The sequence below is a fragment of the Poecilia latipinna genome, unplaced genomic scaffold (genome assembly GCF_001443285.1).
Source record: "Poecilia latipinna isolate Pla-1442-1.1 unplaced genomic scaffold, P_latipinna-1.0 Scaffold2252, whole genome shotgun sequence".
Classification (NCBI taxonomy): Eukaryota; Metazoa; Chordata; class Actinopteri; order Cyprinodontiformes; family Poeciliidae; genus Poecilia; species Poecilia latipinna.
Genome location: NW_015114868.1, coordinates 179 through 12,711, shown reverse-complemented (window position 1 = coordinate 12,711; position 12,533 = coordinate 179). Strand labels below are relative to the sequence as shown.

Below are 12,533 nucleotides of genomic sequence, written 5' to 3'. Positions count from 1 at the left end.
TTTAGTTTTTAAAAATTAACAGTTATCTAATTAAATCAGATAACATATAGATCTATAAAACGAAATGCCAGTTTTTCAGGTTCATATTAGAGTTACCTGGAGAAATGCTGCTTTATTTTGTTCTCTAAATGTGCAGAAAACTCCCGGATTTGCAGGTATTTCTGGGTAAATTGTGACAAAAAGCTGCATCAGGTCTCATTGTGTAGCTCTGCTGACACCTACTGGCCAACAGGAGAACTGACTCCTGTCCTTCCATTTTCCTGCTTGTGGTTCAACATTTTCTGGATTTTTCTGTTGAAAAAGCCTCAAAATATTTTAAAGCATATATAAAAACTTCTATAGACTGCAGCTTTAGAAGGTAAAATACTCTGATACCTAGGCTCAATTATGGAGCTAAATCAGAGCCAAAAAGTTTGGCTCTGATTTAGCCAAACTTAAAAAAAAATTAACTGAAAAAAAAATGTTGAATCTGAAAAGTTGTTTTGAACATTTCTTTAAGTTTTGAAACTTTTTTTTCAGTTTCAAAGCATTTGTTTTTGTTTTTAACTAAATTTAGATTAGCTGATGTTTGTAAAGCAGCCATTTCAGAAGCACCATGTACACTGCAAAAACATAAAAGTCTTTCTAAGTTATTGATGCCAGTACTCATCAATATTATGGAATTATTTACTTAAACCAAGCTCTAATAAGTTGCCGCGTGGGGCGGCGTGGGGCGGCACGGCGTGGGGCGGCGGGGGGCGGCACGGCGTGGTGCGGCACGGCGTGGGGCGGCGTGGGGCGGCACGGCGTGGGGTGGCGGGGCGCGGTGTGGGGTGGCACGGCGTGGGGCAGCGTGGGGTGGGGCGGCGGGGCACGGCGTGGGGCGGCACGGCGTGGCGTGGCGGCGACTCGTCACATCATGTCAGCAGAGCAGACTTAGATCTGCTGCCTGCTTAGGATAATACGGTTTTAAAAACTAAAGTTCTGCAGCTCAACATGAGAAACTGAGACATGAATTCATCCAATCATTTTCTTTCCACTGGTGTCATCAGCATTTCTTTTAGTCATTAATATTTTTAAGCACAATCCTTCGGTAAGCTAACTCTGGCGGTAAATGAACTGTCGTTTTCACGCAGCAGCAGCAGCGGTCCGGAGACCACAGTTTGAGAGAGACTGGGCTGAGCAAATAGTTTTATAAGACGCAATCCTGCACTTAATATACTTTAAATTACACATAAAAGATCTAAAAGTAACAAAAGAACATGAATTGTCTTAGTATTTTGACATCTGAGTGCCTTAGCGTTGCAGTTAAACGCTTTGTCTCCAAAACATAAACCGGTGCTGCAGCTGAATCGTTTACCTTCCACGGTCAGCTTGGCGGAGCATGTGTAGTCTCCGACCTGCACGCTGTAGGTGCCTTCGTCCTCCAGCGCCACCTGCTGGATGATCAGTTTGCGGTAGCAGCCTTCGCTGCAGATCTCGAAGCGTTCGGAGGGCAGGATGACGTTGCTGCCTTTGTACCAGCGGATGCTGCACCTGGGGTTGGACACGGTGCAGTCCAGGACGACGCGGCTCTTCTCCAGGGCGCTCGTGTCCTGCAGAGGTTTCACGATGTTCACCGGGAGCTCTGGAGCACAAATGGTGTCAAATTTAAGAAAAAAAGATGCAGTGTTCTATTTCTGATGTTTCAGAAAAACTAGAGCACCAAGCAGCCGGGGGACACTAAAAGAAACAATCAATATAATTAAGCACAATAAAAACATGTCTACATAAAAATGTGTAAAATGTCAATGGATATAAAGAACACAAAGTGATAAATTGGCTCCTTTTCTCCCTCTGGTGCTCTGGGATGGAGAGAAGGACGAATCACAAATTATTTTGCTGTTGTAGACAGAAAAAAAAACTTTCTAATTTTTAAAAACCAAAAAATGTTTTTAGTTAATCCCAGGAACAAAAATAATCATTTTCTTCTACAGACTGTTTTTGAGGGATGTTTGTGACGTGACAAATTATGAGATAAAAATGAAAAAAAACAAACAAGCTGAGTAAAGAAAAAATCTCTAGGTTTGCATTTTAAGATGATAAAAACTCGCCACAGAAAATCTCAAACTAAAAACAATGACGATGTTGGAGCGTCACGTTTGTTTTATTTCTGAATTTACATTCCACGAATGGCCCTCAGGCCACACTTTGGACACCCCTGGTCTAATGAAACCATTGTGTTTAAGAACAGTTAGTTAGATTATAACCACTAATTAATAATCAGACTGAATAATCAATGACTTTCCGATGTGTCTGATTAAAGTTGAATTTCTTACCTTCCACCTCCAGGTAAGCAACAGATTCTGCGTTTCTGGCAACAAACTTGATTTCCCCAGAGTCTTCAGATCGCACGTTACACATGAGGAGAAAATGTTTTGTTCCTGAAAGAAGTCAAAAATGAGATCGATGTCATCCAGCGTTTACTTCCTGTTCGACCTCTAAAGGCAGCGTTAATGCTGACCTTCCTGCCGGATCTTGACGGTGCTGGTCGGTTGGATCCGCTCGCCGTTTTTGTACCACTCGCCTGGAACGTCTTCCACAGAGATCTCACAAACGAACACGGCGTTCTGATCCTCCTGGATGTCCAAATCCTCCAGACCCTGCAGGACCAGCAGCTCACGCTCTGCAGACACAAATCACACCAAAAACATCCTGAGACCAATGAATTTAACCCTGCAGCTGGACGGCATTTCAAGAATCCAAAATAAACAAAAACATTAATTATTAAATTCCTGTAACAACATTGTCCTTCAAAAAAGACTTTTATCATCCAGGTTTTGGTAGAAAGAGACAAAAAAAGGAAAAAAAAGATAAATAATGCAAATAGAAATTGATTTTCATTTATCATGTGGTTCATTGGTTTATTGCGACAGGCGGAGTAATAAATGCGAGTTTTTAATTGTTTTTCAGTTTATTCCTGCAATATTTTCTTAAATTCTCCACAAATATTTTGCAGATTTATTATAAATTATATTGAGTTTAAATGAGAAACACAAAGTTTTGGGGGAAATGTTCAAAATTCACATCAATTTTGAAAAATTTCCACTAAAATTTTAGTGGAAATTTTTGAAATTTCCACTAAAAATTCATTTCTAACTTTTTCAATTTTGTTAAAATATGTTTTTATTTCTAGTTATAAAAACATATAAAGTGTAATACTTGACAGATGCCAATAGAGGGCAGTGGTGTGCTACACAACAGATATTACATCTTATTTACTACAGGAGCTAATATAGGAAAATTTTACATGATCTTGTATCTTTTTCAATATAACAATAAAATAATCTCACATATCTTCATAAAGTTTAAATGAAGCTAATTCAGCCTGTTGAACAATCACGATTTATAAAATGCAGGTTTTTAACGGTGCGTTACCGTAAACCTCCACTGCGCAGGAAGTGGCAGCATCACCAGCGTCGCAGGCGTACAAGCCGGAGTCTGCGGCGCTGCATTTCATTATCTGCAGGAAGCGCTTCCTTCCCATCGCATAAATACGCACGTCTTTGCAGGGCTTCACCTCAACCCCGTCCTGAAAGAAAAATAAAAACGGTTAAACTTCCTGTTCAGTTGTTTATTGTTCCACAGGAAACAGTTTAATGGACGACTGCAGACATTTATTCTCCTTTTAGTCAGCATTTATTTGCAAAGGATAAGATAGTTCAGCAGTTTCTTCATTTGCTCACACAGTTCTAAAGCAGGGGTTTCCAACGTGCGGCGCGTGGGCCATTTCTGGCCCTCAAAGTGATTTTGTTTGGTCCTTCACCACAGTACAAAAGTTTTCACAAATTTCTTTTTCCAGCTCAGGATTGAAGGGTGATGCAGTTTTTAAAAAGTCTTTCAGTGAAATTTGAAAAAATTACAGTCTCCTAATTATTTAATTTAATCTCATAGTGAACAAAACCACAGACTTTTAGAGAAATAAACATCTTCTTGCTGAGAATAAACACAACAAATCCAAAGATAAAAGAAAAAACACAAATATTTAAGATATAATTGTTAAAGAAGTCTCAGATTTACTGTTTCCTTTTTTAATTCAAGATTCTTCATTTTATTAAAATATTATGCAGATAAAAATTAAACATCAAGCTTTTTCTGCTTCAATTTTTAATTAAAAGACTTTGAAATATCAACTTGACAGATTTTGAGGTAAAAGGTTTGGACACCACTGATCCAGAACAAAGATGAAATAATGTTTCTTAGACAAAGTCACAAGTTTTTAATGTTTTTTTCAGTTTATTCCTGCATTGAACTTCCAGAAAGAATGACACTAAAAGTCCTAGTAGGTCGGCTTCTGTTTGCTTTTTTAATTTTTACATAATTTTTCATCCCACAGTAAAAAAAAAGATCCATCCTCTTTTTGCTAAATTTGATGTTTCATGTCTTTATTTTAAATTCTTTTAATATAAAAACATAGCAGATCTTTAAAAATGACAACAAATTTCACTATTAGGTACCTTTTTGCAACTTTAAACAGCTTTAAAAATATTGCAGACTTTTGATTCAGACAATTTAATTTAATTTGTTTCTTTAAATTTCCTAAATGTTTTGCAGAAAACAAACCGTTTACTGAACCAAAACTACTGTAAAAATTCAGAGTTGTATTTCTTCTTTTTTTTAACTTGGTCAGTATTCAAAGGCTTAACTGCCTTTAAATGTTATTAAAATAAAAAATGAAGATAATTTTTTTTAATTTAACCATCATCAATCAAGTTAACTTAGCATAAAATTGTACATTTTTATAACTTTTTAACTAATTTAAAGTCAACTTTATTTATGTAACTGAGTCTCAATGAGAAAAACAAAGATCTTTGGACATTTTACTGAATTTTCAAAAATTCATACAAAAATGAAAATTATATATATATATATATGTGTGTGTGTGTGTGTGTGTGTTTATCTTCTGAAGGGAAAAGCAGGAGAAAATCTCGACCTTCATCCACTTGACGTCAACGTTGTGTCTGGACAGCTCACAGTCGAAGGAGATGACCGACCCGTCAGGAACTTTCTGGTTTTCCAGCTTCCTGATGATGGTCACTGGAGGCTCTGGAGAAGAAAAAAATCACTTATTAAAACAACAAAAACATATTTATATATTCATGTTAACTGATCTATGCGGCGTTTTTGGGCTGATCCTCTGCATGTCATCCGCATGCGTCGCGTACGCAGTGAGAACAGATCGACGGCGTCGAGCCGAAGCGTTTCGTTGGTTATTTTCTTTGTAACGTGAGCCTGGATGAAGGCGGCAGCAGCACGGCGCCGCTCCCTGTATCGGCTGCCGTTCCCGGGAACGGCTGCCGCTCCCTGTAACGGCTGCCGCTCCCGGTAACGGCTGCCGTTCCCTGTGTCGGCTGCCGCTCCCTCTAACGGCTGCCGTTCCCTGTGTCGGCTGCCGCTCCCTCTAACGGCTGCCGCTCCCCATAATCCTATATTGATGGACACGTAAAACTGCCATTATGCCTGGAATAGGACCAGAGGTCACATCACAGGCAGTTTCCGGAGCATCAGACAGTCAGCTGAGGGTAAAGGTCATCAGACATAGAGGCATTCCCAGCTGATGAGGGAGACAGAGGTCGCTTTGTGGCTTTAAATGAGGTCAGTCGTTGTGTTGACAGGTGTGAAACGGCTTGGCAGGTAAGCCAGGAACTGGATGCATCAACTAAAAACACCATAAGAACCATTTTACATCATTTTATAACAAAACAACTTAATGTTTGCATCTTTATTTATTGCATTCTGACTTTTTCCATATGTTCTTTTTTAATTTGTTTTATGGAAAACGTACCTAATTGTGGATATGTTCGTAGAACGTGTTTAAAATATTCTTTAAAAGTTGATTGGTTAGCTGAAATACCTAGCAGCAATGCTACAGGACCTGCTACTGGCTGGCGTTTGAAAAGCAGCCAATCCTGGCTGCTGATTGGCTGAAGCCTGAATATTGGACATGAGGAAGACCAAGGATGTTAGCTTCTGGTTTGAACTAATAAAAAAGGCAGCTATAAACTGTTCTCTGCCTCAAGTATTCATAGATTTTAGCTCCTCCTCCTCTCAGCTCCTTCAGACTAGCCAGCAGCAATTAGCAAACACCTGCTGAGCTCATTATAGGAGCCACTTCTCAGATGAAGGCTGGTAAAAGCGTTGTTAAAGGGGTAATAGAGGAGCCATGTTGGGATGACTTCCTGGAGGCGGAGATTCAGAAAGAGCAGGAAGTCTTAAAGAAACAGAGACCCAATTTCAAGGCGATAAATATCAAAGTAAATTTTTTTAAGTCATCTTTGATACGTAGAGTATTTTCTGAATTGACTTGATTGTGCTATAAAATGGTACAAAGACAGAGTACTGCCCTTTTAAAGGAAATAAACTCCAGACCCATGACCAGAAATACATTTAAGAAGCTAGAAAAGTCAAATTTCTGTTTATTTAAATGGTTCAGAGCAACATGGCTACTTAGCTTCAAGCTACATGCGTCCTCTTTGTGTAATATTGTCACCTTCCTAAAGTCATTTTTGCCAAAAATATCTTTTTTTTTTTTTTGTTGCCTGAAACATGTTTTGGAAATGAAGAGGTAGTAATTTCTTTGCCAAAATCCCTACTTCTTTCTTTCCAAAAGATATCTTAGGCGCCAAAAGTGTTGGGAAGTATTTTAGGAAGGTGGTGATCTGTTGGCCTTCCTGAGGGTTTCCTACCCTTCACAACAAGCCGAGCCGACGTCTTCAGGTTCTCCACGCTGAACACAAAGCTGCCCGTGTCTTCCACCGACAGGTTGGAGATGGTCAGGCTGTGCACTTCCCCTTTGGCGCTCATTCGGAAGTGGTTGGTCGGCTTCAGCTGGATCCCGTTTCGGATCCAGGTTCCCGGGACGTTGGCGTGGGACAGCTCCACCTCAAAGGACGCCGTTTCTCTCTCTGTGGTCTTAATGTCTGTCAGCCCACGCTTGATGCTGATTTTTCGCGCTGTGGGGCAACAACAGACAGGAAGTTATCCGGGGGACGGAGGAATGGTGTTGCTTTCTACACAATGGGTCTGGACTCTGTTCAGCTGGCTGATTTCAGCCATTCGAGCCACTGAGCCTCAAACTAAATCCAGGTTTGAAAGTGCCAAGTTTCTTCACTTATTGTGGCATACACAAACATTCCCAGTGGAAAAAATGAGTGTTTATTTTGGAGACCTGATGACAACAACCTTAGTTTTGAAGGCCAGGGTGTAAATTTAGACGCAGTGAGAGTAGATCAAAATTCACAGGATGTGCCAACAGCGGCCCGAAGTCCCAACTTTCCCCTTCCCACCTGCACAAGTGTTGAAAGAGCAGCCTTTAATTCAGCCACTCGCCTGCAGACCGCAGCCTGGGCAGCAGAAGCAGGAGGAAACCCTAGAATAAGTGCATCTTAATTACCACAAGATGCTTAACAGAGCCTCAACGTCAACCAGGTTTTACGTCACCAAGAAAATCTTTACGGAGGACAATAACGACAGAAACAACAGGATGTTCTGGACTAGTTTCTACCGAAAATGTCTCAGTGCACTTAAAATCATTCACATAATGTCCTTCATGTTCGTGAATCTTTTTATTAGCCTTTTGAACTGAAATTGATTTTCTTCCCCACTCAAGCAGTTTACATCAGCTGATTGTCCAAGAATTGAAAATTATATTTTCTGTAGTCTTCATTACCCAATCGATGCAAACAATCACAATACTTTGACCTTTTTGAATTCCACACCTAAAAATAAACCAAAGTGTGTAAAAACTAAAAATACTACTATAGCTAAGAAACACTAAACTAAAACTAATAAGTAATAAAAACTAGGAAATTAGTTTAATTTGCTTCTACGTTCTAAATTGAACTTGGAAGCAAATTTTCAGCAAATATATAAGCTTGATTTAAGTCTACAATTCTTTAATACTGATTAGAAAGTTCTTGTTTCACTGGCTGATTATTTAGCTGATAACATGTCAAATTTATTTATTATAGCATTTTTTAAAAATAGGTTTCAAACGGCACCAAAGTACAAACAAAAAGTAATAATAAAATAACAGTAATGAGTAAATAAAATAAAACATCACAACAGAAAAGTTACGTTATGAGGCTTCAATCGAGACATTTTTCCGCCAGTGGAACTAGAACTGGGTTGCTAGGTAACCGGGCTGGGCTTGGCTGGGGTTGCTAGGCAACGGCGCACTGCTGCTGATTATGACATAAGTAGAATATTCTACCAGTGGAACTAAAACCTTTTCATCAATATTACAGAATTATTAGTTTAAAATAAGCAGCTACATTCAGTTTATCTTAAGTGCTTGAAGGTGAAACTGGACCAAGAATACTTGGTCAGATTTGGTGTTTTTTGCAGTGCTTGAGTCTGTTTACGCCGACCTTGTTCTGCGTCTTGTGTTTGGTTGGGATGTCACCTGTTGGTTGCCATTCCATCCCAGTACATGCTGCCTCTGTTCCCAGTAAACTCAGATTACTGCTAATTAAGAGCGGCCCTCAGAAGCAGGGGGAGTTGTCGGTAACGGTGGTAAACAAACAGCAACAGGACATAGTGAGAACACGAGAACACTCACGCTCCACGGCCAGTTGGGCCTGCGTCCGGTCGTGGAGGGTTTCACAGCTGTAGGCGCCCCGGTCCGCCGCGGCCACCTGGTGAATGGTCAGGCTGTGGGACCGGCCCCTGTGTTTCAGGGTGTATTTGGCGCCGGGGTGGATCAGGATCCCCTGCCTCATCCACTGGACCTCCGCCGCCTCTTGACTGACCTCCACCTCCAGAGTCGCCTCGCTGTACTCCTCAGCTACAACTGCAGCCATTTTCTTTGTGAACAGCGCCTGTTGCTCTTTAAACCACAAACACAGATTACAGGACAGCAGCCTCTAACATTTAAGTGTTTAAAGCTACGGTATGTAACTTTTATTTTCATATTTGTAAGAACTGTCACCATGTAGTGGCAGTTTGTTTTGAGACAGATCATTTGTGAAATAAAGTGATCTGCTGAAGAAAAACAACCAATCAGAGCCAATTAACAGAACAACTAACAGTGGAACTGGAAGTCATTTTAAATATCCAAAACAACCAAAAACAATAAATAAAATGGAAATGAAAATCTGAACACAACATAGCGCTGTCAATCAATTTCATGTGCTCAACGTGCTAATGGCAGAGAAACAACTTACCGTACAGGAAAACCGTTAGTTCACAGTGATTGGTTGCTATGCTAACTAGCCTTAGCATTCTTCTTTTTTTTCTCCCTCTCAGTGACAGACCAGTTGCCATAGCCACTGACTGACAACAGCTCCACTAATGTATCAGGATTCAACACCAAAAAACACAAAGCCAGCACATTCAGTTTTATGTTTTCAGGCTTGATGTTTATTTTACAATTATTAATCAGTGATTGCTGCAGTAGATTAGCTACCACTGCTAATGCTAAGCTAACACAGCGGTGGTTGATAAGCTAATTTAAACACCTGCTCTACTGATGATCTGTCAGAGTTGGTGTGTAGGTCGCCTTTTATTTACCTTTCAAATGAACCGAAACACATTGAATTCCACACCACATCTGCATGTCAAGGTGGTCAAAGTCAAGCTAGCATAACTGCCCCCTTTCCTCTTCCATGCACCATAGTATAAGTTAAAACTTTTTTTGTTGCTAAGGGCCAGAGGAGCTAAATGTTTAAGTAGAAAAGCAGACAGTCTGTTATGAGTCATGAAGAGCCCACCTTGGACCGTTAGCTCCGCCTCTGACTCCAGCCCCTCGGCGTCAGCCGTCACCCTGCCGCTGTCTGACACCAAGCAGCTGCTGATGCACAGCATGTGGCACAGGCCGTTACAGGAGACGGCGGCACGCTCGTTCAGAGCGACGTCCTTTCCATTCAGACGCCAAACCAGGGCGGTGTCGGCCGGCGAGACCACGCACTTAAACACGGCATCTTCCCCTTCACGGATGGTGATGTTACGCAGCTCAGCGATGAATTCCACGACACGGGGGGCTGGAAATCATCGTTAATAATCTCTCACATTTTCAGTACAAAATAACATTAAAAGGAATGTATTACACAGACTTCACATTTTTACATTTTTGTGTTTCCATTTGGGTTTCTACTGCTCCCGAAAACAACACAAGCTTTAAAAATACCCACTCAGCTGTTTTTCGGCCTGTTGTTGATTTTTGGTGTCTGGAAAACGAGCCGTTAACAAAACCTTCGAAATGCAACATTACAAATCACCAGGAACTGACCCCTCACCTAATGACCCCAGTTAAGCCTGGCTCGTCGCCTAGCAACCTCAGCAGAGTTCTGCCCCGTTACCTAGCAACCCAAGCTGAGCTCCAAAACGTTTTGCCAGCTGGTTTTACCACTGCACAATGGCTGCTGCACAGCAAAAACACAAAATCTTACCAAGTATTTGGTCTAGTTTCTAGTGCAAATATCTTAGTTCACTTAGTTCACAAGACAAGACTAACTTACAATTAACTTTTCAGGAAGATATTATTGGCTTGTTTTAACCCAATAATTCCTTGATATTGATGGGAAAAGGACTGGCAGATTATTTCACTAGTAATTAGAACTTGTTCCATCAATGTTATGCAAACCAAAATGTTTGGTAAGAGTTTGTGTTTTTGCAGTGAAGTGTTTTGTTGTTGACTTACCGTACAGAAGCCATTTCCTGCATTCTCGGTTGCACAGAAGGCTCTAGTAATGCTTTTCAAAGACATATGGTTGTATAATTGTGCATCTTGCAGCCATTGTTATGTGAGAGTGTAGGTGTTGGACATGCATGGACAGCAGCAGTTTATTTGGATTTAAAGTGACAGGACGCCCTAAAACAACTAAAACCTCATTTTCTATTATGTAATTCTGAGCAAAACAAAAAAATGTAATGAACATGTTTTGTATGGCCTGTAGATCTATTCTGACCTTTAATCACTTGAGTTTGAGGAATGAAGGTGACTTACTTTCGATGCTGACAGTGGCAGCTGTTTGGTCGTCTGTGGATTCACAGACGTATTCTCCAGCGTCTTTGTCCGTCAGCTGCTGGATGGTCAGGCTTCGCTCCCGGCCTTGGGCTCGTATTGTGCAGCGGCGACTTGGCGTCATCTCCTTACCGTCTTTTAGCCACTGCACGTCTCCTTTGGGCTTGTTCACCTCACACTGCAGGGTAAGAGTTTTACCTTTCAGAGAGATCACATTCTCCAGACGTTTGACAAACTTCACCTTCATTTCTGAAAAAACAAATCAAACAAAGGAATCACAATTATAAAGATTTAACAAGCAGGTCAGGGTAAAGGTCACAGCAGAGGGCGTTCTTACCTTCGACTAAAAGACTGAAATACATTTCATCCGTGCTTACGTCACAGACATATTCTCCAGAATCTGACAGCTGCAGAGGATTAATGGTGAGCTTATGAGTTTTACCCTCACTGGAGATATGAATGTTGTCCTTATTCAACAGCTGGCCGTCTTTCAGCCAGCGGACATTAGCTCTGTCGCTGCTCACTACGGCACACAATGTGGCGCTCTCATTCTCATAAGCTGCCATGTTATTCTTTCCTTTTTTATTAAGAAACTTGGCTGGGGGATCTGAGGGAGACACAAAACAAGTTTCTCAAAGAATTCAAGCAAAAAGATATGAAGCTGCAACCCCTAACATGCAACTGAAAACATAAAAGATATTTTATTTTACATATTTGTTGAAACAGATGACAGCGCTAAGCCCCTCCTCCCGGCTCTGATTGGTTGTTTGCATTTCTTAAGGCAGTAGTAGCGGCTAAGGAGAAATTGATTTTTTCACAGATTTTCTCTTATAAACTGTAAAAAACATTTATTTGTAAAAGTAGCTGCAGCTTTAAGGACCTAGAAGGAACGTTCTGATTTACCTTGAACCTCCACCACTGTGACCAGCTTGTCATCGATGGCTTCACAGACATATTCTCCAGAGTCTGAGGGCTGGAGCCCGGAGAGGACGAACTTCCTCACGACGCCGTAGCTGTCGATCCGAATCCGGTCGCTCGGTTGGAGAGCCTCTCCGTTGCGCGTCCACTCCACGTCGGCGTTCGGTCTGGAAACTTCACACTCCAGGATGAGGTCGTCTCCTGTTACCATCACATGATGCTCCGGGTTCCCAGAGTTCCCAATAATCTGCACAGGAGGTTCTGAACATAAACAATCGCATTGATTAGCCTGGAGACGAACAAGGAGGCCTTTTAGTTTTAACCAGGGAAAATTTCTGACAGAAAACTCAGAAAATGTTAAAACACAAAATATTAAAGTTCAGGCTTTTGGCTTCCTCTTGATCAACACATCTGGTGTCCATTAATTTATTAAAATTGCTTATATACTTTTTGATAAAAGTGACCTAAATCTTTTGTTTTATTGCCCAGAATTGACCATAAAAGCTGCATTTGCAGTTAAAAGTTAAAATCCTAACTGACCGTTTTTCCTGTCTGAGCCTAAAGATGAATATTTTTTGAAGGATAATTTTTGTACAGAGATTTTGATTCAATATATTTATGTTTTCAGTTGTGT

At 40.7% G+C, this 12,533-nt stretch overlaps 1 protein-coding gene across 1 annotated transcript in view; it reads right to left on the bottom strand.

Annotated features, from left to right (window-relative positions):
- Nucleotides 1-12,278, bottom strand: part of LOC106936973 (obscurin-like protein 1) — a gene marked incomplete at its 5' end in the record, with an annotated part of 17,524 nt that extends 5,246 nt beyond the window's left edge. The window contains 11 exons of the mRNA XM_015018239.1: nt 1,340-1,606; nt 2,298-2,402; nt 2,483-2,644; nt 3,397-3,550; nt 4,952-5,064; nt 6,705-6,971; nt 8,579-8,845; nt 9,729-9,998; nt 10,964-11,230; nt 11,319-11,588; nt 11,885-12,278. Coding sequence (XP_014873725.1) covers nt 1,340-1,606; nt 2,298-2,402; nt 2,483-2,644; nt 3,397-3,550; nt 4,952-5,064; nt 6,705-6,971; nt 8,579-8,845; nt 9,729-9,998; nt 10,964-11,230; nt 11,319-11,588; nt 11,885-12,278 — 2,536 coding nt within the window. The remainder of the gene's footprint in view (nt 1-1,339; nt 1,607-2,297; nt 2,403-2,482; nt 2,645-3,396; nt 3,551-4,951; nt 5,065-6,704; nt 6,972-8,578; nt 8,846-9,728; nt 9,999-10,963; nt 11,231-11,318; nt 11,589-11,884) is intronic.
- Between the last annotated feature and the right edge of the window lie 255 nt (nt 12,279-12,533).